Source organism: Hipposideros armiger, unplaced genomic scaffold (genome assembly GCF_001890085.2).
Source record: "Hipposideros armiger isolate ML-2016 unplaced genomic scaffold, ASM189008v1 scaffold_293, whole genome shotgun sequence".
Lineage (NCBI taxonomy): Eukaryota > Metazoa > Chordata > Mammalia > Chiroptera > Hipposideridae > Hipposideros > Hipposideros armiger.
The window spans coordinates 1761272-1786552 of NW_017731643.1; the positions used below are offsets into that span (position 1 = coordinate 1761272).

At 40.3% G+C, this 25281-nt stretch overlaps 1 protein-coding gene across 1 annotated transcript in view; it reads right to left on the bottom strand.

Annotated features, from left to right (window-relative positions):
- Positions 1-24308, bottom strand: part of SCCPDH (saccharopine dehydrogenase (putative)) — a gene marked incomplete at its 3' end in the record, with an annotated part of 31448 nt that extends 7140 nt beyond the window's left edge. The window contains exons 1-9 of the mRNA XM_019659020.1: positions 23980-24308; positions 22478-22590; positions 17583-17663; positions 14377-14506; positions 12319-12368; positions 5462-5592; positions 4681-4798; positions 3782-3901; positions 3629-3685 (exon numbers count right to left, since the gene is read on the bottom strand). Coding sequence (XP_019514565.1) covers positions 3629-3685; positions 3782-3901; positions 4681-4798; positions 5462-5592; positions 12319-12368; positions 14377-14506; positions 17583-17663; positions 22478-22590; positions 23980-24169 — 990 coding nt within the window. The remainder of the gene's footprint in view (positions 1-3628; positions 3686-3781; positions 3902-4680; positions 4799-5461; positions 5593-12318; positions 12369-14376; positions 14507-17582; positions 17664-22477; positions 22591-23979) is intronic.
- Positions 24309-25281: the final 973 nt, after the last annotated feature.

Below are 25281 nucleotides of genomic sequence, written 5' to 3' on the forward strand. Positions count from 1 at the left end.
TAATAAAAGCCATATCTAACAAACCCACAGCTGACATTACACTCAGTGGTGAAAAGCTTTTCCTCTAAGATGAGGAACAAGACAAGGATGCCCACTCTCACCAGTTTTATTCAACGTAGTATTGTAAGTTCTAGCCAGAGCAATTAAACAAAAAAGAAATAAAAGGCATCTAAATAGGGAAGGAAGAAGTAAAACTATCACTATTTGAAGATGAAATAGTACTGTATATGGAAAACCCTGAAGGTTTCATCAAAAAACTGTTAGAATAAATGAATTCAGTCAAGTTACAGGATACAAAAATATGTTATGTTTCTATACACTAATGATTTATCAGAAAGGGAAATTAACAAAACAATCCAACTTATAATTATATCAAAAAACCCCTCCAAAAACCTAGGAATAAATTTAACCAAGGAAGTGAAAGGCCTGTAGTTGAAAAATACAAGACATTAATGAAAGCAACTGAAGACACAAATATTGGGTTGTCGGAAAAGTCATGACGTATTTTTTCTATGTTTTTCATTGTGAAAATGCATCATGACTTTTCTGACAACCCAATAAATGGAAAGATATTTCATGCTCATGGATTGGAAGAATTAATATTGTTAAAATGTTCATACTACTCAAAGCAATATACAGATTCAATAAAATCCTTATCAAAATTCTAATGGCATTTTTCACAGAGAACAAAAAAATACTAAGATTTGTATGGAACCATAAAAGACTGCAAAAGCCAAAGCAATCTTGAGAAAGAAGAAAAAAGCTGGGGGTTATTATGCTCTGATTTCAAACTATATTACAAAGCTTCAGTAATCAAAACAGTACAGTACTGGCATAAAAACAGACACATAGATCAATAGAATAGATCTGAGGCTCACCTGCTACCTGATCATAACCCTTTCAGGCTTGGTACACATTCAGCTTTAGAACAATTTTCTACATAGTCTCTAAGCTGCTACTACCAATAAATCAGAACTGACATGAAAAATGAAACTACCTGCCATCCAGAACTGGGTCATGAAGGGTCTCATATCTCGAGATGGACTCCCAGCCAGGGGTACTCTAGGGGTATGAACTCAAACCACAGAAACCCGACCTGGAGCCTTCCTAACCCCACGTCAGTGGTTTATAACCTTGGCAGTGCATTAGGATCACTGAGAGCTTTCAAAAAGCCCAAAGCCCATGCCACACTCCAGACCAATCAAACCCAAATCTCTGGTCATCAGTTTGGGGCTCTCTCTCAGTGGCCGCACTCCACATCTACCTAATCAGAATGCCCAGTCAGGAGATACATTTGAAAAAAGCTCTCTGGATGGCTCTGATATAGAAAGTCCCAGGTGAGAATCACGGTCATAGCAGTAGTCAGGGAAACATTTGAAAGAAGGTGGTAACAGGGCCAGATTTGTGTCATAGATTTCTTGGAAAGCAGTGGGAAGACATATTAGAAAACAATCATAGGAAGGCTATGAAGAGCTCAGTCAAGAGATAAGGGACTGCACCATCCACAGAGTGAAAAGACAGCCCACAGAATGGGAGAAAATATCTGCAAATGACATAGCTGATAAAGGATTAACATCCAGAATATATAAAGAATTCATAAAACTCAACAGCAAAAATGGGCAAAGGACCTGAATAGACATTTCTCTGAAAACGCTATACAAATGGCCAATAAGAACATGAAAAGGTGTCCAACATCACTAGTCATTAGCGAAATGCAAATCAAAACCACAGTGAGATACCAACTCACACCCATTAGCATGGCTACTATAAAAACTTAAAAAACAAAACAAAACAGGAAACAAGTGTTGGCAAGGATGTGGAGAAACTGAAACCCTTTTGACCAGCTGGTGCAAATGTAAAATGGTGCAGCCACAGTGGAAAAGAGTTTGATGGTTCTGCAAAAAATTAAAAACAGAATTACTCTGAAATCCAACAATTGCACTTCTGGGTATATATCTAAAACAACTGAAAGTATGGACTTGAAGAGATATTTGCACACCCATGTTCACAGCAGCATTATTCACAACAGTCAAAACATGGAAGTAACCTATGCCCAAGAACAGATGAATGGACATGCAAAATATGCAGAGCACTGCTGAGATCACTTAGGGAGGTGGGTGAGAAGTGGGCAGAGGACAGAGCCCTGGGGATGATCAGCATTTAAGAAAGAGAAAGAAGTGAGGATGTCACAAAGGAAGAGAAGGAACAGAGCAGAAGTTGGAGAGCAATGACCTCAGAAGCCAAGGGAAGTCAGAGTTTCAAGGACAATAATGTCAAAGATAAAAGATAAAATAAAGACCCAAAGCATTCAATGCAATTATAGCAGTTATAAGGCCAATGGTGACTTCAGCAAGCGGACAATGGAGGGTGAAGGAGGGCTGAGGACTCTTTTAGGTGGGGAAGGACACTGCCATGTTTATAGGATGAGGAGAAAGAACCCGCAGAGAGGCAGGAGGGGAATTCAACTGATGAAGCCGGGAGGGAATCGAATCACAAGGAGCAGTAATGGTAAAGCCCCAGGCTGGTTTGGCTTTAGGAGGCAGCGGGCTCTAGTTCTGTGACCTGATACAGCACCCTCTCTTTTTACCATTTATTCTTTAAAGTGTAAAAAGTGGATAATAATACTACTTTTACCTAAGTGGTTGTTAGAGGACTAAATGTCAAGCACGTAGCCCTGTGCCTGCAACACAAGACATGTTTGCGTTTTAAAGAGCACAGATGGCAGGGTTAGTCTCATACAGGAGAAGCCTTCTTTGAGGGAGTCAGAAAGAAGGTGAAGACGGAAGCAGTGACGACAGATGAGAGCAACGGAAACAGGAATCTGAGGGTGTACACAACACATGTTCTCGATTCCATTAGCAAAGGAGGAGTTGTGATAACTGCCAAGTAAGGAAGAGAGCTGGGGTTGGGTTATTTTGAAAAATGACCCTAGAAGAGATGGAGAGATGAATAATAAACAGTAAAAGGATCACCAAATGATGCTCAAAGTTCTACTGAGAGGGGAAGCATGAATTTGGGGTGCTAGCATCCTCTGGGCGGTGGAGTCTCCCCCCTAGCAGTGCCTGGTGTAAAGGAGATGAAGGATGAATGACCCAAGGCCTGACTCTGGATCTGTAAAGCAAGCGGTCGAAAATGAAGTCATGTTGCTGAGGATACTGGACAGATGGTAATTCAATCTGCAATGGAGATCCAGGGTGTATGGACGAGGAAAGGGAAAGGGAGCTTGGTGGAGAGAGAGAGAGGAGGTAAAAAGGAGGAACTAACAGAGAAGAAAAATGAAAGAGTAAAAATATTTGAAATTTCTATGAAGTAAAGAGAACACAATTTCTAGAGCCAAGTGGCTGGGTTCTCATTTCAGCTTGGCCATTGACTTGCTATAGGGCCTCAGGCAAGTTTCTTAACCTCGCTGTGCCTCAGTTTCCTCATTTGTAAAATGGGGCTAACATCTACCTCAAGGGGTGTTTGAAAAGATTAAATCATCTTATTTATGTAAAGAATGTAAGAGTGTCTGAAACATAGTAAGTGCTCCCTCAAGTCTTAGCTGTTATTGTCTCTGCACTCAGGAAAAGTAAAAACCAAATATAGAAAAATATTACTTTAGAGACCTAGATACAAAAGAAAGGGTTACCTGTTTTTGTGTTGGACCTTGTTTTGAAAAATAACCAAAGGAGAAGAGCCATGGGAACTACAGGGGAAAAAACCAAAACAAACCCTCAGTGATATTTTTTAAAACTCGTGGAAAATACTTCTAAAGATCTAATTTCATTAAAATAGTACTTACTTTTATGAGAAGCTGCCTTCCAATGCCAAACCTCACAAAGAATAAAAAGAAAAGTCCTGCAAACATCAGCTTAATGACAGAGGTGATGCCTCCCACGGCTACATAAGCAGCATACTGAACCTAGATGAGAAATACAGTCAGAATTTAGTCCCTGCTCTTCTAGGCCAAGTAGCACAAGAATGTTAGCTACTTGTAACTTATCCTGCAGTCATGAGCATCGAACAAAAGCAGTTTCGGCTTTATGAGTATGTCCAGAAAGCTTCTTCAGAAACCATATATTGGGAGCATATTTTTAAAAGAAATTGTTGCAAATGGTAATCAGCTTCCCCTGCTTGAACACTAAAGTCCACATAATCCTACCTGGATAAAAAGTCCGATAATATACCTGAATGCAGGAATTATACATTACAGAATGTAGACTCCACTTACAACCTTTTCTAGGAGAAAATACTCTCGTATCTTTTAACTTGAGATAGTTTCCTTTTCAAATCTCAGCAGAGGGAGTAATTGTGTACTTCCCTCAGGATGATAGTCCAGAGGTAGCAAAGAGAGAAGGGAGAACCCAGACATCTCCACAAGCAACAGAAAGAGTATCCTAGCAGCTGGAGCTCTAAATGAGGAATGTTGAGTGTTTATGAACCAGGATTTTCTGTATTTAACTTGCTGCTGTTGAGTTACATTAAAAAAGGTATTCATCAGGCCAGATTTGAATTATGGGGGGAGGTTATCACCACCGCCATAAAGTGCAAAATGCTCTGCACTACTGCTGATTCTGTATACTTTCCAAAACTGAAACATGCATTATTTAGCTACTTTTTTTTTTTTGCTTTACAAACATAAAAATCCTACATTAAAGTCTAACAAACAGAATGCTCTTTATTAAAAAATAATACACTTACAGGTGATTGCTCTAAATTTTCATACAAATAACGCTGAGTCCGCTTCACAACAGACACATCTGATCCCATGAAAGGAATGGAGTAGCTGCTGAGCTCTCTGCAGTAAGAAACTGGCCACCTGCAAGACAGACCCAGGTTGCCATCTCTCCCTCCACTTACAGTGGCCACTTTCTTTAACTGGTCAATTTCTGAAGAAAAATTCTTACTTAAGTTGAGGCAGTAATAACAATGAAGATGGCAGATCTATTCTGAACTAAAATGTATGTCAGTACTTATCTTTTGTTCTCTACACCTACACCTAAACAAGTGATGAATGAACATAGTATTCTTCACACCGTGGGCACTTACTACATGTAGTTTAACTATGTTTTACCCCATCAATTTCACTGGACAATCATTAAAAGAACACTCCTTCAAACAGTCAAACTCTGAGGTTAGAGTTCTCACATATAAAGGCTATTAACATATTGACTGATTATTAATCTACATAAGATCATTACACTTTAAGATGGTGGTTTTACTAAATAAAGCTTAATTGATGTTTAATTTTGATACTGATAATGAAGTCATAAAATTCACTTTTTTCAGGATCTAAATGTATTATTACCTATGAGGTACTAAGCTTGGGGTAACATAAGTTATATTTTATTTACCCTTGAAAACAATCCTGAACTTACTACAAAATTGTCTCCAGGACTTCTCAGTAGCGTGCTTTATTAATAGATCAGTAGCAACATATGTAGACTAGATATGCTAAAGAATAGATTTTGAGTCAATATACCTTCTTTTCAATTTTGGACCAACAATTGGAACACGTTTCAAATTTGACTCCTTTCGTAGTTTTTTCAAACTACTGAGCTCTCCAAAACCATAAACTGCTGACTTCCAGGTACCATCATGAAAGCACATCCCCTAATAAAATAATTCAAGAGTTAAAGAAACATATGTTAAGGGATAACTACTAAAATGTAAAACCAAGTAAGTTAAAATTGATACAAAGATCATTTTACCTCTATTTAAGCAAGGCATAATCCTTTATTTAATAATTTTGTTTATTAAATTTATTGGGGCAACACTGGTTGATAAAATTACATATGTTTCAAGTGTACATTTCTATAATACATCATCTATATGTCACATTGTGCATTCGCCACTCAGAGTCAGTTCTCCTTCCATCACCCTATATTTGATCCTTTTTACCCTCTTCTACCATACTCCTAACCCCCTTACCCTCTGGTAACCACTAAACTGTTGTCGGTGCCTATGAATTTTTGTTTCTGTGTTTCTTTGTCTTGTTCCTTTGTTGCTTTCAGTTTTGTATCCCACATATCAGTGAAGTCATATGGTTCTTGACTTTTTCGGTCTGGCTTATTTTGCTCAGCATAATCATTTCAGTATCCATCTATGCTGTTGCAAATGGCAGTATTTCATCTTTTCTTATGGCCCAGTAGTACTCCACTGTGCCCTTATTTAAAAATCTTGAGATGAATTTTCACGAACAGCCAGGCAGCAGTAACATTCATTAGTTTGGTCATATTCAACCTTTACACCAACATATGTCCACGTCATCTTCCCTCCCACCATTAGTTTTGCTCTTTTTGATAAGCCACTGAATTTCACTTCATCATTTTCACTCACCGAATTGACATTCCTTCAAAATCAGCCTCTCTAATCCCCATCCTTATGTTGATGCCTCAAAACATCCAGGTATGTTCACAAGCACATGCATGAATAATATACAACGAGCTGTGCATGCATTCCTTCCCTGTATTCAGTGCCCACCTGTCCTCATCATCGCTTATTCTAGCCCCAAGTTATATAAATGTCTTCCCCAGAAGTATGTTAATATTTTTTTTAAGTTTCATTAATAAGATTTATATTTTAATTTTTCCCTCCAATTCCTCAACCTTTTTCTAGTACTGTACACAGTACAGAATCCTTGTTTGGTCTCACCCAGACTCTCATTAGTCCACTTACTTTTTATCTCTTTCATGAGACTCTTAGCTCTCATGCCTTCCATTTTCCAATATAATTACACCTTCCACATGCTTACCTCTGACTCCCATTAGAAATGAGTGGCAGAAAGGAGAGCACAGGTGAGGGTGCAATTCTAGAACTTCCTATCTTAGTGCTGACCCTTCTTTAGTTGACTACTAGGTGGGCCTTTTACTTCTCTATTATGTAAATATTTTAAATTCATTAATAATTTTGATTGTACATAAGTGTATTATGCCCTGCCTTATATGTTGTTTACCCTGTTTGAATGGACACATTTAGAAAGATTCAAAACCAAGCTTCTCAGAAGACTTTATCATAAGGCAGAGAATATTGTAGATTGATAGGCAGAATAAGAGAAACAATAAAATCATCGGAAGATTCAGGTTTTTATATCAGAGCTTCGATGACACTGAACAGCAAAGAGAGACACCAAACTTAATTTCCATTTTGGTACAGATTAATCTCTTCTGTTTTGTTAAAACTGAAACAGAGTTAAAAGTCCTTCCCATTTTCTTAGTGGTGACTTTCTGCCATATTCCGTGCAGCACAGGCAGTGACGAGTGAGAGGGGACAGCGCAGGTCAAAGAAAATAAATGAGACAAAGAGACAAAGATAGATTTAAGACACGAGGCCAGGGGGCTGCAGTTCTCTCTCTGGAACTGAGCATCTAATCAGACCAACGTGGGGCTTTTATTAAGAAACTTCAAATGAGTAAAGAAACTTTCTTTCTAAAGTCTGTGTGATAAGTGCCTTAAGGCCAGTTTCCATCAACCAGCCCCATTGTACTCCAACACACGCTGTGCCTGCGTACTCCTACACACACAACCCCCAGGATAGTGCAGCTGCAGCTGCGGCCATGAACTAAGGGAAATAACCAACATTCTGCCAGGTCCTAGTTTTCCAGGACACTCCCTTGAGGAAGCTTGATCGATATCATGCCACCACCGGGTCTCAGTTTTCTGAGACACTCCCTCGTGACCTTGTTAGGTCAGGGGCTGGTGTGGGGGGGCGGTCGAGGTTGAGGTTGTAAGGCAACATCTTTCAATAAACAGACATTCTTGATATTAAATGTACACAAATGTATCACTCTTTCTTTATATTTAATGCCTCTGTGTCTCTTTTAAGAAGCCATTCCCTGTACAGTATGGTGACAGTAGTTAATACTGTACTGCATATCTGAAAGTTGCTCAGAGAGAAGATCTTAAAAGGTTTCATCACAAGAAAAAAACTGTAACTATGTATGGTGGCCGATATTAACTATACTTATTATGGGGATCATTTTGCAATATATACGTTGTGTTATACACCTGAAACTAATATATCAATTATACCTTAATAAAAATAAATAAATTTCTGGGGAAAAAAAGAAGTCATTCCTGACTTGAAGCCATAAAATATGTCACCTTCTAAAAGGTTTATTGTCTTGCCTTTGGCATTTAATCCACTTAAACTTGGTTTTTATACACAGTGCAAAGTATGAGTTTAATTTCACTTTTTTCCATATAGATATCCAATTGTCCCAGCATCATCTCCTGAAAAGCCCCTTTACCATAAATCAAGTGTTCATATATGTACAAACTACTCTGAGCTTTTTATTCTGTTCCACTAGCCTACTGATATCCCTCTGGCAATGTAATACACTGACTGAATAACAAATCTTGATATCCAAGAGCTTCTTTCTACCTCCTTCTCCTTCAAGAATGGCTTGGCTATTCTTGGCCCTCTGCATCTCCATATATGTTTTAGAATTAACTTGTCAAGTTGCACACCAAAACAAAGCCAATAAACAAACAAAAACCTGTTTGAGATTTTGATTGGAATTATATGGGATTATAAATCAATTTGATGAAAACTGACATCTGAACAAAATTAAGTCTTCCAATCCATGAATGTGGTGAATTCTTCCATTTCTTTGATTTCTTTAAGGTCTCTCAATAATGTTTTATAGTTTTCTTCATAGAAATCTTGCATATTTTCTATTACTTATTCTTAGGTGCTTATTTTTTTTTTTTTAAGATTTTACTGGGGAATTGGGGGAGGGGAAGAGCATTGGGGAATCGGGGAAGGGGGACAGACAACTTGCTGTCCTTTTGTTCTTCAGTCTAGTTGTGGTGGACATCGCTTCACTGGCCCATGTTTATCACTGCGCTCTTCCCGGGTGAGGCAGATCGGTCGCTGGACTCTGGATGGCCGCTCACGGTGGCTCTTGGCAGCTCAGACCTGCTGCCAGCCGCTCATGCTGGCAGCTGGCCACACACAGTAGCTTATGGCAGCCCACTGCAGCCGGGGCTACAGCCTATGCCGTCGCGGGCGACTCACGGCAGCCCAACTCCAGGTCGAGCTGTTGTTCACCATCTTAGCTGGAGGGCAGTGTCATTGGCCCTCATGTGGGATCCAAACAGGGGCCCTGCTGCTCAGAGCTGGCATCCCAAGCCAACTCTTAACCAACGTGCCACTCAGCTGGCCCTAGGTGCTTAATTTTTAAATGCCATTCTAAATGGTGTTTTTAAAAAATTCATTTTCTAACTGTAGCTAGTATACAGAAATGTAAATAATTTTTATATTAATTGTATTCAGCAAGAATGAAGACTAGAGTGGAAATAAATAAAACAGAGAACAGAAAAATTGAGAAAACCCACAAAATCAAAAATTGGTTCTTTGAAGAAATCAACCAAATTGACAAACTAGACTAGAGAGAGAGAGAGAGAAAGAGAGCGAGAGAGAATTCAAATTACTAAAATCAGGAATGGAAGAAGGGACATACTATGAACAAATGTATGCCAACAAATTAGATAACCTGGATGAAATGGACAAATTCCCAGAAAAACACAGTTATGGACTGGATTGTGTCACCCATAACTTATATGTTGAAAGCCTAATCCTCAATACCTCAGAATGTGATCTTTGGAAATTGGGTTGTGGGTTTTTTTTGGTCGGTCCTGCACCAATTCCCTACAATAATTCCCTGCAATCTCCGACCCCATCTTCAGCTCATAAAACTCTCTTTCCTATAGAGAACCTGTGCCCTGTTGTTTAGGTGGGCCTGACCCTATGATCCCCCCTCCAGAGGCCCATGATGCACACCTGGGCAATCTGATTACTGACTTACTCTGGGTCACACTGATTAGCTCAAAAATGGCCAAAGGACCCAATACTTGACTAATATCTCCCCTATAATTTGATCTATAAACTGGTAGCTGTTCCCGGAACTTTAAGGACAACGTACACCTGGGGCTGCCAGCACCTTCCCTGCCATACTGAGAGCCTACACAGAGGAACACGGAAAAAGGAAAGAGACAGAAAAGGCGAAGAGAAGAAAAAGAGCTCTGATACCATCTGACCTCTAGGTCCAGCCATACTATTCACTTGCAGACATTTGGGTATATGAATCAATACATTCCTTTCTGTTTTGCTGGGTTTCTAACACACGCTACCCAGAGTTCCAAGCACGCCTTTCATTCTTGTTTCGGAGCCTTTGTTCAGGTTGCTGTCTCTGACCTTCCAAAGGCTAAACTTAGAAAGGCCTCATGAGGCATTCTCAGGTCCCTCAGGTCACTACCACTTCCCTTTATTCATACTCTAGTGGGTACTCTGGAACCACACATTTCAGCATGTTTTATACAGCTCTTTGTGTTTATTAATCTGAATCCACATTCTAGATAAACAGAACCATTCCTCTGACTTAAACATGCTCCATACCAATCCACAGTTACATCTTTATCACACTGTTTCCTCTCCCTGAGCCCCATCTCCACAGCACCAACCTTTAAAATTCAGCCCGTTAAAACCCCAGCTCTCTAGAATGTTCCTGACCCCTTGCCTCCCAGCTCCAGGTGCTCTCCAGTCTCAGGACCCTACAGGGTTTGATCTGACCACTTTAATAACAAACGCTTTCTACCTCCTGTCACCCTAAATTATTATCCCTTCAAGGGCAGGGTTTACATCTTATCCATTTATGTTGCACAACTATATATACTTGCACTGCTATAAAATATTTGTTAAATGAATATTTTTCTTATTTATTTTTTTCAGTTACAGTTGACATTCAATATTATTTTACATGAGTTTCAGATGTACAGCATAGTGGTTAAAACATTTATATAATTTATGCAGTGATCCCTCCAATTAGTCTAGTACACCCCTGACACTTAAATGAACATTTTTTTAAAAAAGATTTTTATTGGGGAATTGGGGGGATGGGAACAGTGCTGGGGAATTGGGGGAAGGGGAAAAGGCAAGTTGCTGTCCTTTTGTTCTTCAGTCTAGCTGTGGAGGATGTTGCTTCACTGGCCCAAGTTGGCACCATCATTGCGCTCTTCCTGGGCGAGGCAGATCAGTCGCTGGCTTCTGGACGGCCGCTCACTGCGGCTGCTGGCCGCTCACGCTGGCTGCTGGCTACACACAGTAACCCATGGCAACCCACTGCCACAGGGGCTGCAGCCTACGCTGTGGCCGACGACTCACGGCAGCCCAGCTCCAGGTTGAGCTGTTGTTCAGCATCTTAGCTGTGGAGGGCAGTGTCACTGGCCCTCATATGTGGGATCCGAACCGGGGTCCTCTGGCGTCCCAAGCCAGTTCTTAACCATCGCACCACTTGGCCGGCCCAAATGAACATTTTTTTAAGAGAACAAATACTTATGAAGCCTCAACTATAAACAGAATTGCATTAGACCATTAGACACTACTGCTGGCAATAAAAGTACTATCATCAACATGGTCCTTTCCCAGAAATGCAAATAGCTTATGTTCTCAAATAGAATATAAAAAACTAAGAGTATACTTACATCATACATTTCCTCTATAGCCAGCCAAGACAGCACCTACCTCCAAGTCAGGCACATAATAAAAATGTACTGGCTTCGGGCCGGCCGAGTGGCGCGATGGTTAAGAACTGGCTTGGGACGCCAGAGGGCCCCGGTTCGGATCCCACATATGAGGGCCAGTGACACCGCCCTCCACAGCTAAGATGCTGAACAATAGCTCAACCTGGAGTTGGGCTGCCGTGAGTTGCCGGCGACGGCGTAGGCTGCAGCCCCTGTGGCAGTGGGTTGCCATGGGCTACCATATGTAGCTAGCAGCCAGCGTGAGCGGCCATCCGCCACAGTGAGCGGCCATCCAGAAGCCGGCGACTGATGTGCCTCACCCAGGAAGAGCGCAATGATGGTGCCAGCTTGGGCCAGTGAAGCAACGTCCTCCACAACTAGACTGAAGAACAAAAGGACAGCAACTTGTCTGTTCCCCTTCCTGATTCCCCAGCACTGTTCCCATCCCCCCAATTCCCCCCCCAAAAAAAAAAAATCTCTAAAAAAAAAAATGCACTGGCTTCGCACTAAGGTGATAACTGTCTTGGCTGACAACATTTATTACATAACAATGATAAAAACTTTAGTGTTAGGATCGTGGTGATTCATTCTAATACAATGAACTGTGCACCTGTTTTAAAATAAATTCTATTCTTAAGTCAAAAATAATTCTGGGCAATCTAGTATCTTTACTTTTTAAAATTAAACTGACTTTCGTACACTAAAAATTACACCTATGTAAATTTTAATTAATCTAAATCTTTCTTAAGAGGCATGTATAATTTCTAAGTGTTTTTGATATTAACTTAGAAAACATTTGACAAACAGAAAAACTAACCTCAGGTCCTGAATGTAGAGTTAGGTAACTTTCCACAGCAGTCAAAGTACCTAAAAGAGTAGGAAAATGGTAAAAGTAAAATCAAATAAAATCTATTCATCCAGAACAAGTAATAATACACTATTCTTATCAATTTAGGGACTGTTTTTACTAAGCCTACAGCTGATATAGTCAGAAGATCTATACTGATAACAGTTTTGTTATATTATTGTAAACAGATTTAAGGAGAGGCGATTTCTGACAGGCAAATTGTCAGAAAGAGGAGTTGAGCATAAACTCCGCTAGTACTGACAAACCCTTTTCTAGTATTCAAACTGACAATGCTAAAAATCTCTTCCAGTAAGACAACAATTTAGCTCACTCATTCTGGAAGGCCAGCAGAACACAGTTCTCAAAATTAGTTCTATGGGAATTATTCTGTTTTCCAATACGACAGCTTTCAAGAAGACTTATTAATAGTGACTTACAACAAATAGGTACAGAAAACCTATCAAAATGGCCTTTGTGATGGCTTATAAAATACTTAAAATAAGGCTGTTAAATTGAAATAAAAATATAGTAAGTATAAAATTAAAAAAAAAATCAAAGCCAGAAAAAAGGGGAGAAATCAATTATATTAATCGTAAGGACTAATAGGCTTAGCGGTTAAGTTTTAATTAATCTTTGAGTTTTTCTGGAGCAGTAAAACAAAAGAAAAACATAATAGGCTGGCTAATTCTCAAATTCTGATTAATGAAATATATCACTTTCATAAGAGACAGTGTTTCTATTGGGTTGTCAGAAAAGTCATGATATAGTTTTTCAGTTTTTCGTTGCAAAAATGCGTCATGACTTTTCCGACAACCCAATAGTTTTCATTCCGAAAGAAAATTAAAACACGGATGCTCAGAAAGTTGACACTGAGCAAAACAATGAGTAACCATGTCACCAACAATGAAGCTACAGCATAAGAAAACCATAGTCACACAAATGTTGCTAGTCTGACCTCTGACAAAAAACACGAATAGATCATTAAAGTATACTTCACTGGAGATAATTCTCCAGTGAAGAGGAGAGGGTTGTTAAGAGAATGTGGCCTGGATACGTGGCTCTGTGATCTAACCCTCTCCACAGAAAGAACATGGACTACTAAAACAGTAGATAGTAAAATGTGGGCCACTTGCATCAAAAATCAGCTAGGATAATTGTTAAATGCTCACTCCTAAATTTCAGTATCTGAAGAAGAAAATTCTTAAACAAATTTTAAATATTCCCCTCCCCACGCCTTACCCCCGCAAAAAAAGACATTCAAAACGAAAACTATTAAATAACTGGGGGTGCCAAAAAAATGTACACACATGACTTGTATTCATCTTTTGTTATAGGTATATATTGAGTATTACAATTTTAATAGTTTTTTTCCTTTCTTAAAATGTATATATGTACATTTTTTGGCACCCTCTGTAGTTTGGAATAATCTCAATAAGAAATCTGTAGGACTATCATGAAGAAAACTTCCTAAACTTTACAGGCTTAAAAGAATTTTTAAAAAATAAATGCGGACATACCAGACATATGGACTAAAAGACTAAATATTTTAAAGATGTTCAATTCGCATTTTTCTTTTTATTGGGAATAGTTTCAGTTTCATCATTAAGTATGATGTTGGCTATTGCTTTCTGTCATTTATTATGTTTAGAAAGTATTCTATTCCTCAATTTCTAAAAATCTGAAATCAGTAAATGACATGGATTTTCAAATCATTTACTGAGATGGGCAAATAGTTTTTTTGCCTTTGATATTCTGATGTGATGATGTAACTTCCTAATAAACCATAACTAAATTGAGACAATAAATAATTCTTTACTTTAGAACACTTACTGTACTATCTATATCTCAAAAAAGTGTCAGTAGCATTTTATAACAAGTGTAAGCTATATTAAAAGCAAAGCACATGTTTTAACATTACCTTTACAGTTATGTTTCTTTTTCCAGCCATATTTTAATTCATTACAATTACAAACATGAAGGCCTTCTGCTGCTAAAATCAATTATTGCTTATTGACGACCAACAGTTACCTTTCATTTTATTTCTGGTATATAATACTCCCAGATCTGCTGGAATGGAGTCAAAGCCACTACTTCCAATGATATAAACCCCTTTTTCTGCAGCTTTCTCATGATACTTCCAATACATTAGTTCCAGAAACTACAAAATTCAGGAAAAAGATCTGAATCAGAGCTATGTAGAAATATTGAGACCGATATTAAACGATTTATCTTTAAAGACAAAGTTATTAAACTTTGAAAATGCTAATCAATATGGCTCTGCAACAAAATACTAACTGTCAAAATGTTTTTCATTTATTCAGCAAACATTTACCACATGTGCCAGGTAGTGCAGGAGATGTGCTGATTGGACTTAATGATATTATTAATTTTTTAGAATGACTTTTAAAGGAAAAAGTATTACCATTATTTAAAAAAATACCTATTAATATAGAAAAATACAAAGAAAGCAAAAAAAGTTACCCCAAATCCCACTAACACAGGTGAACATCATTAGACACATATCTATGCATTTATAGAAACACAAAAATATAGTAGTAGGAAAGGAGGGGATATGAGAGGGGGAATAATGTCTATTCAAATCTTTGTCTGTTTTTAAAAGTTACTTAATTCTTTTCGAATAGTTTTAGATTCACAGGAAAACTGAATAGTCGAGTTACCAAGTACACCCCACCCAGTTTCCCCTATTATTACATTTTTTACATTAATACTTGTTATAATAAAATAATATTGACACATTATCATTAACTGAAGTCCATACTTTACTCAGGTTTCCTTACATTTTACCTAATGTCCTTTTTCTGTTCCAGGACCCCATTCAGGATAGCATATTACATTTAGTTCTCATGTCTCTGCAGGCTCCTTTTAACTGTGACAGTATCTCAGACTGTCTTTATTTTTGATGACCTTTACAGTTTTGAGGAGTACTGGTCAGGTATTTTGTAGAAGGCCCCTCTATTGGAATTTACCTCCTGTTTTTCTTATGACAAGACAGGGTATAGGTTTGGGGGGGTGGGAAGACCACAGGGCTATAAAGTGCTGATTCATGACATCCTATCAAGAGTAAATGCTGTGGGCCGGCTGAATGGCGTGTTGGTTTAGAGCTGGCTTGGGATGCCAGCTCTGAGCAGCAGGGCCCTGGTTCAGATCTCACATGAGGGCCAGTGATGCTGCGCCCTCTACAGCTAAGATGGTGAACAACAGCTCGACCTGGAGCTGGGCTGCCATGAGTCGCCAGTGACGGCATAGGCTGCAGCCCCTGCTGCAGTGGGTTGCCATGGGCTACCGTGTGTGGCTGGCAGCCAGAGGCCAACGACTGATCTGCCTCACCCAGGAAGAACGCAATGATAATATCAACATGGTCCAGTGAAGCAATATCCTCCCCAACTAGACTGAAGAACAAAAGGACAGCAACTTGTCTGTTCCCCTTCCTGATTCCCCAGCACTGTTCCCATCCCCCAATTCCCCAATAAAATCTTAAAAAAAAAAAAGAGTACATGCTGTCAACATGATCTATCACTGTTGATGTTGACCCTGAATACCTGGCTGAGGAAGTGTTTGTCAAGTTTCTCCATTGAAAACTTATTCTCTTCCCGCTCCTTTCTACACTGGACTCTTTGGAAGGAAGTGACTATGTGCGGCCCACACATAGGAGTCGGGAGTTACGCTCCCCATCCGTGAGGGGAGAGTAGCTACATACATTATTGGAATTCTTCTTCACAGGAGATTTGTCTCTTCTCATTCTTTTTCCCATTTTTTTTTTTAAGATTTTATTGGGGAATTGGGGGAGGGGAACAGCGTTGGGGAATCGGGGAAGAGGAACAGACGAGTTGCTGTTCTTTTGTTCTTCAGTCTAGTCGTGGAGGACGTCGCCTGACTGGCCCATGTTGGTATTATTATTGCGCTCTTCCCGGGGGAGTCAGTTGCTCACCGGGCCTTGGACAGCTGCTCATGGCGGCTCACGGCAGCTCACGCCAGCTGCTGGCTGCTCACACTGGCTGCTGGCCGCTCATGGTAGCTTATGGCAGCCCACTACAGCCCCACTGCAGCCTACGTCACCGGCGGCTCATGGCAGCCCAGCTCCAGCTCGAGCTGTTGTTCACCATCTTAGCTGTAGAGGGCACAGCATCACTGGCCCTCATGTGGGATCCGAACCAGTGGCCCTGCTGCCTAGAGCTTGCACTCCCAAGCCAATTCTTAACCAACGAGCCACTCGGCCGGCCTCTGCTGCCCATTTTGAAATTGGGTTATTTGAATTTGTATTATTGACTTATACGAGTTCTTTATATATTCTGGATCTTCATTAGGTTTTGATATCACTTTTATGATAGTTTATAAGATAATTTAGAAGTTTTTCACCATTTTCTCTGCTCCAAAATATTTTAAATAAGATAGGAATTGGTTTTGTTTCATTCATGTTTCCTACCTCTTGAATTAATTTTGGTAATTTACACTTTCTAGTATTTTCCAATATACATTACCACTAATAAACTCTAAGTACATATTATACTGGCACACTGATGATGGTAAGCAGCGGAGGCCATGGGGACATATGAGATTACAGTTTTAAAGGAGTTAGTGTAGCTTAGTGCTATTAACACACCACTTCCCGCAGTCAGGCAAACCTCAACTCAAGTCCTAGTTTTTCTACTTACTACAATAGTTGCATGACTGAATGAGTTACTTAACTTTCCTAAGTGTCACTTTCCTCATGTATAAAATAGGGTGAAAACATACCTATTTTACAGGAATGTTGAAAAAGTTACACAAAATATTGATGTGGCACACTGTCAAGCATGCGGTAAGCAGTCAATATATGTGAACATTTAAGATTTTTAGGTTGAAGGGATTTTACATTTATTTTTCTGTAATGTAAAGGTGTCTGATCTTAAAAGGGGAATTCATAATGAAGTTACAATAAGATTCTGAGATTGCTCAAGCACACTATTTTAATTCATTCCGTTTACAGCATGCAGTAGCTGTAAAAATCAGCATATCCAATATACAAAGGACTTGAAGAAAAAAATTCAAGAAAACTGAACCTAAGACCTTACCATTGCACTCTCCTTCAAGCTATCAATGGAATACCATCTGTCAACATGAGGAAGGAGTCATCACCTTCTAAAAATATGTCTGCAAAACTGCACTAAGTATTTTCTGCTTCAACAGAAAATTGTGCTGTTAATTTTCTGTTCTTTCCTTTTCATTTTACATACCTGAGGTTCTCCAGAGACATCAATACAGCTAGTGCCATTTTCAACACACGCTTTTACTACAGGTTCTCCATAAAATCGATACTGGGGAATAAAAAAACAACAACAGTTTACCCTTACTTAGCAAGCTTATACGAATGAAATACCATTCATTTTTGGAAGTACAGTTTTGATTGTTAAGAAATCAAATATTAATAAAGTAGCCTAAAAATAAATTGAGAAAATAATGTAACTGTAATATACCAACTCTCAAGGATGGAATTACAGACAAATGTGTGCTTAACTCTAACTGAAGACAAAATGGGAAGTTTTATAGAAGTGATTCATTTGACTTGAATTCTGAAGAAGAGTAAGGATTTGGCAGAAAAAAAAAAAGGCCAGATGAGGGACAAAATGTATGGAAAGGTGCAGGAAGCACTCATTTACCTGAACCACAGAGTGGTAGGAGGTAAGTCTAAAAAGAAACACTTGGGCTGATCAGGGAGGACCCTGAGCACCATACTGTCAACACCAAACTTGATCTTTTTGGGATTACTCGGCTCTCTTGGAGGATTTTAAAGGAGACAACGGTGTAAGACTTATAGTACAGACATATCACTCTGTCTGTGGTGCTGGAAGACAAATCTCGTGGCAGGTAAGAAATGATGGACAAAACTAAGAAAGGGAACGGATATACTAATGAGATATACTAAAAAGGCAGAAATGACTGGACTTCCTGATTAGCTGGACATGGGGGCCAACAGCTAATGGTACTATCAGCCAAAATAAAAACAGGCAGAAAAGGTTTAGAGGCAATAAGTTTAAAATTAGACAGAGTAGATATTCTGAGCCTATATGATTTTGGATCTCCAAAATCATTTGTTGCTCAAACTCAAGGGATTAAAATTAATAATTTTAATACATTAGGATCAGTCCCTTTCAAAGGAAGCATGACAAATTTTTCCTTTTGTGAGGGTAGGGCGAGGGGAGCACAAACTCTTCTGCTTGTCGCATTTCTAGCAACAGGAAAATGGAGGACAGAGCTTGTCTTTTTCTTTCAGCCTTCAAGAAACAGGTAAAGCGACACTTAAAAGACAGCACAATGCAAGAATTCACTTTTCAAGTAGGTCAAACAGGCTGTCCTCTTGGCCTAACTCCATAGCCTCATCTCCACAGCCTACTCCCTTCTTAATAGCAAATGAAACTGGAATTACAGGACTGGGAAACAGAGTTCCAGTCCCTCCTCTGCCATTAACCAACCACATAAAATTGCTGAAGCACTTAACTTCTGAGACAACACTGTATAATCAAACAAACAAGGGCTTTCAAGGCAGCAAGATCCAACATCACACCCTAAATCCATCACCTACTCGCTATGTGAATTTACTCACAAATCACTTTCATGGATTATTATTATACTACACTAATATATGTTTTAAACATACATAAAATAGGAATAAGGTTGAGATGAAAATGAATTGAAGTCAAAGCTCTATTTTCTTTCTGCACCCCGTGGATTGTCTTGGGTAATTTTCAAAGTTTACACATATCCACTTTGAAATTCATTGAGAGATTTCCTTGGCCTTTCTCTTGGTTGTTTTACCTCATCGTTGCTCACATTGGCCAGTAGTCTACCTGCATTAGAATCACCTGGGCCACTTGTTAAACACGCTGCTTACTCAGTCCCACCCCAGACAGCCTCCCGAATCAGGTTTTCTGGGGTGGACTCCAGGAACCTGCATTTTAGATCAGCCTCCCAGTAGGGGTGGAGAATCACCTCCCTAGACATTCTCCCTGGAAAAATCTCATCTACTCTCCCAACTTGACCTACAACCTGTATGCTGATGACTTCCAGCCTCTGTCTCCAGAGCTGCTTACTGATAAGATTTCCTTACCTGTGGTTCCTGTTATAAAGTTCAGGACCAGCAAAGCACAGGACATGGGGCATGATTTATGCATAAAATGAATTTCACTTTGGCTTCATTTTTCCTCCTCTATTTGCTCTTCACCCTGATTTCTTCCCATACTTAAACAAATAATAATTCCACTACAGTATATGTCTTAATTCAAGAATATCTAGCAGACACCTCGGTTTCAACATGTCCAAAATCGAATTCATCTTCCTCTCAAAACCAGTTTTTCAGCCTCTACTTTCTAGCACAAGAGACAGTAAAGCATAGGTCTCACTGCTGGCATCTTTTCTGATTTACTGTGAGGCAAGACTCCGGGACAAAACTGTGGAAATGGTGGAACTACACGGCTGTCCAGACCATGGGCTTCAAAGTTAGGCCTGATTTAAATCCAGGCTCTGCATTCACTAGCTGTGTGACCTTGGGCAAGTTACGTTACCTCTCTTAAGCTTCAATTTCTTCACTGAAAAATGAAAAATAATAGCACATACTTCAATGGATTGTAGTGAGGACAAAATAAGGCCATACAAAGAGCTTAGCATAGTGCAGGGCACACAGCACTCAGTAAACGATAGATTTATTCTCTTCTGTTATTATTAATGGTATTACTCTCCACACAATTCTCAGGTGAGAAACCTGGAAGCTGTGTTTGACACTACCTACCCTGGAAGTCACCAAGCTTTATCAAATCAGTTCTCTAAAAATATCTCCCATCAGTCCCCTCCCCTTCACACATCCAAATCTTAGTTCACACCCTTGTCACCTCTCATTTAATTTACTATGAAGAGCAACAGGCTTCACTGCAGCCCATCTAGCCCCATCTCCAAAGAAATACCAAACTGTTATTCTAAAAACAAAATCTGATGTCACCTTTGGTCCTGTATCATATATGCGCATATATGTTGCATACACTTTTAAAATCCTTCACTAGCTCTCAGTGCCCATATCATGTAGTAGTTTAAAATCCACGCTTCTTAGTATGTCACAAAAAGCCCTTAAGCACCATGTCACACCACAGTCGGTTAATCCCCATGTTCCAGCAGTCCTGTAATTTCTGTAAGGACGTGATGCTTCTTCACACCCATGCGTTGTTGTTTCTGCTATCTGTGACACCCTCCCCTCATTTGTGTAACTCCCAACTCCTCCAGTCTCAGATTCCTAGCCTCATGTTCATTTCTCACGCCTACAACCTTTCAGCTTTTTGGTTTATCTACAAGTATTGGCAAGCTGCAGGAAAGCAATACTGAGCTTTTTGAAATAACAGTTCCTTCTAGAAACAGTACACATTTTCCTATCTGCCGTCGTCCCCCCATTCCTTACACTGTATTCTTTTTTTTTTTTTTAGCTGAGCCATCCTGCCACCTGTTGGCAGCTCAGTGGCTGCTCAGCTCGGGCCGGGACTTGAACCACTGTTGCTCAGAGCTCACACTCTTGAGCGAGCTCTTAACCACTCGGCCGGCCCTCTTACACTGCATTCTGTCAGGCCTGGCTCAGCTCTCCTTTGGGTAATCTCAGGTTGAGACTTCTGTACTAACTTCCCCAAATTATTGTGTTTTTAGATGTTTTTCTACTTAATACCTTTGTGATTTTATGGGATAAGTGGACAGGGTCAGAGCAGCAATCCTTGATTTCGGAGGAGATATTTCTCCCCATTGAAGCCTATTGGCTTATAGGTCAAAATTGCAATCCTATTCTCAAGGCTCTGTGTTCTAACTTGGTGGTCTCCAAAGTGGGTGTGCTTACCTTTAAGGGATACACAAAACAATCCCCTGGGTATGAAAGTAAGTATTAGCACTTCTTTCGCGCTAATTTTTGTAGGAAACACAAAGAAAAGAAAAAAAAGGACATTTTATTAATAGTTAATATATGGTTGACTACGTTATGTCCTCAGGCCATGTCACGTGGCCATATGTTGAATATAGGATACTAACAGTATTCTGAGGGCAGCTGTGGAGAACCCCACAACACAGAGAAAGCCACAGTGACACACACCCTCATTCATCTGGTCATTCTCAGAAGCCAAAGAATTTCAAAACCATAAATCAGACCATGCCTTTGTTTTCGACCATCCAATGGCTCTGTCATATTTAGAAGAAAATCCAAACCATGACCTTGACCTGTCAGACCCTATGACCCCTGGATACCTCTCTAATCTAACTTCTCACCTCTCTGAACTGCTCCCAACCCGGCCAGACATACTGGCCTCTCTTACATTCCCCAGTCTCGCCAAGCAAATGTTCATCTCAGGACCTTTTATTTGCTCTCTGCCCTGGAATGCCCTTCTCCACAGATGCTCACATGGTTTACTCCCTCACCTCATTCAGGTCTCCAGGCAACGTCAATTCCTCAGAGAGACCTTCCCTGACCATCCATCTAATAGAGACGGACGTGCTCATCTCTTTATTTTCTTACTCTGCTTTATTTTTACTTCAAAGCATTTATCACTACCTACTATTCTAATCTTGCTTTTCTGTCTCTCCCACTAGACTGTAAGCTCCATGCAGGACTTTGCTTTGTTCACCATTATGTCCCAGGTGCCTAGACTAATGCAGTTTACATAAAACAAACATTCAATAAATACTGAATAAATGAATGAGTCCTTTTTTAATCTCCATTTTTGTACATGTTTTTAACATATATTTGTACAATAATACAGGAATCTAATTCATATATAAAAAGTATACATGCTCAAACATATTTTTTACCCTAGGGGCCTAACATTAAAAAAAAAAAGCCTGGCAATTATAACTATAAATAACAACCAAACCAAACAAACCAACACACATTCCTTCAGTAGGTGTCACAGAGAGCCTGTCGCGCTCTCTCTGGAGATTTTAGTCATATCCATTTGCTAATCACAAGAAACGAAAACTCTCCACATGGGCTGAAGGCTATGAACCAACTCCTCTGTTCCCTGCGCTTATGCTCCCCTCTGGAATATAAAAGACCAGATTTCGCTAGAAATGAATAGTTTGTTTGTTCTGATACAAAGAAGGGCTGGTTACTTACGGGTCCTACACAATTGAGGACAAGTGTTGCCTGTTTAGCCATTTCATCAAGTGAGGCTGGATTACTGATATCACAAATTATTATTCCAACTTCAGATGATAGTGTAGGCCTTCCTGAAATAAGAAATATATTGTTTGAAGTGAAATCGGATCCAGTATTAGATCTTCCAGATCTTTTTATAGTAATCAGTGACGGAAAATTTACTAAGTATACTGAATGCTAACTTTTATCCAAAAAACAAAACTGTTTTTAACGAAGTAATAAAAAAAGGAAAAGGCTAGGAGGAAAATGGAGTTAATACTAAGGGTGACTAATAATACTGGTAACTTAAAAAAAAAATCTAATAAGCAATGTGTAAATGACAATCCTGTGTAAAAAATGACAATATTACCATCCTTTAGATACTGAGTAGATGATTGTCCTGACTTCCTCTGCCAAGAATTATAAAAATAGCTTCTCGTCATCTACTAAACAATTACACAATAAAATTATTGGGGTAGAAGGGAATTCTTAATATCAACAGAATGAGAACAAAAGAGGACTCGGGTGAAAAGCACAGTCTAGGTAAGAACGCTCAGGCTCACAATAAGGAAATAAACGCAATTAACTGAACCAATAGAGCAATGCTGGTTTTGACAGGTCAAGATGCATTTCCCACAATTACTTCATCTGTGGGCACTACAAAGGGTAGGTAACTAGGCTGTACCTGTCCTCTTACTGAGCAGGAAAAAGAAATGGAAGAATATATTTTAATCGTAAAATCATTTCTTTGGGGGACAGTAAAGAAAGACCAAAAACCTCTTTGGTCAAGATCCTGGATTTGGTCGTGGCAGCAGGTAGAGTTGTAGGAGAGTCCAGCCTACACGGTATCTTCTGTACATAACCACAAACCAAACAGATGCTATATTCCCACCATAAACCGGGTTCTGGGTGGGATTATAAGGAAGTGAGGCGGAAGGCTGAACAGGAGAATGATTCTAACAAGTTAAAAATAAATTGAAAACTAAAAGCCACAACAGCGTTACTAGCGAAACTCTTAAGCTTTCTCTCCCACCTCTGAAACACAAGGCGAGGGGAGATTACAATCTGGAGGAAACCAATGCTCTACTTTTCTATCGGACCAAATAGCGAGACATCTCCAACCCCACGAAGTACCCCTGATCTAGAATGGGGAGGGGGGGGGTGGCAAAACTAAAGTTCTTGACTATTTCGTCGGGGGGGGTGGTGTCTCCCCAAACTAAAGGAGAAATTCAAACAAGGAGAAATTATTTTTTTTTAATTTAGGGAGTATAGTACAAAGACATGACACTATCTGAAGCATTGCTCTCCTCCTCCTGTCCGCAAGCAAGGCATGGGGGAGCTCCAAGCGGGCACGCAGGGAGAAACGCTCATTTCGGGGGTCCTGAACCCCTCAGCCAAGAGAAGGGGCCTCAGGGGTGAGAGCAGCGGCGGCGGGGCCGAGCCCGGGGTCCTGGAGCCCAGTCCCACCCCGCCCCCTTTACCCAGCTTCAGGGCAGCCCTCTCCAGCACGCCCTGCAGCTTCTCCCGGGAACGGCCAGCCACGGCCCAGGGCAGGCGGCAGTTCCCCTCCGGGTCCACCTGCTCCCGGGCCACCTCCTCGGTCACAAACTGGCCGGTGAAGCCAGAAGCGCCGAACACCACCAGGTGGAACGGCCTCTGCGCGGTCGCCATGACGAGCCCACAGCGAGCAGAGGCCCGGCTGGGTCGGAGTCCACGGCGCCTGCGCCTCAGGCAGCGACCCCAGTACCGAGCGCATCAACCGCCTCTGTCGCGGCCGCCGCCGTCGCAGCCGCCGCCGGCGCGCCGAGCTCCCGACATCCCGCGCGCGCGGCCGCGCCAAGGCCACGCCCACGCCGCCCCACGCCAGGGTCGCCGCGGCGCCTCCTGCCCCAGCAGCTGCCTTGGCGGGGCTGCCGGCGGCTGTGGCGACGACCTGTTCTTGTTGCAGGAGTGGGATGCGCACAGCAGGCGTGCGCGAAAACCTCCCGGCGACCGGAGGGGACTGCCCCACGCCGAGACCTCTTTTAGTTTTCGCAGCACGTTGGCCAAGTGACCTTTGCGAAGCCGGGTGTAGGTGGAATTTATAGTCTAGTGCAGTAGACAATCGATAAAATATCATTACAGATATGCACAAGTTTGCAAAAATACTTATTTGAGAATGATCATTGCAGCATTGTTGGTACTGAAAACTAGAAACAACAGAAATGTCCATCAGAGGATTTATTAAATAAAGTATGGTATGTCAATTCAATAGAAACTACAGTGTGCAGTTAAAGAGAATGAGGTAGGTTTATGTACAGTGACATGGAAAATTGTCCAAGATATGTTGTATGTGAAAAGAGCAAATTTCCTAACAACATGAGAACCCAGTACTTTATTTAAGATGAAAAGGATGTGTGTATTATGCATACAAGATGTTGGGACAAATCTTAAATGACAAATCTTTAATAAAACAATAGCAGTTAAATACTTGGAAACATGCTTTACACATACATAGTCACTGGTGGATAAATGTTAGTTATTAATAGTAGTAACAGTGATTATTACTAGGAAGTGGGATTGTATAAATTATGTAAGAGAAATGGAACTTGTGTACTTTTTACCTTTCTATACTGTTTGAACTTTTTTTTAAACTTTATTGGGGAACTGTGTTTTTCCAGGATGCATCAGCTCTAAGTCAAGTTGTGGTCCTTCAGTCTTAGTTGTGGAGGGTACAAGCTCAGCTCCAAGTCCAGTCACCACTTTCAATCTTTTGCGGGTGGGGGGGCGGCGGGGGAGGAGGT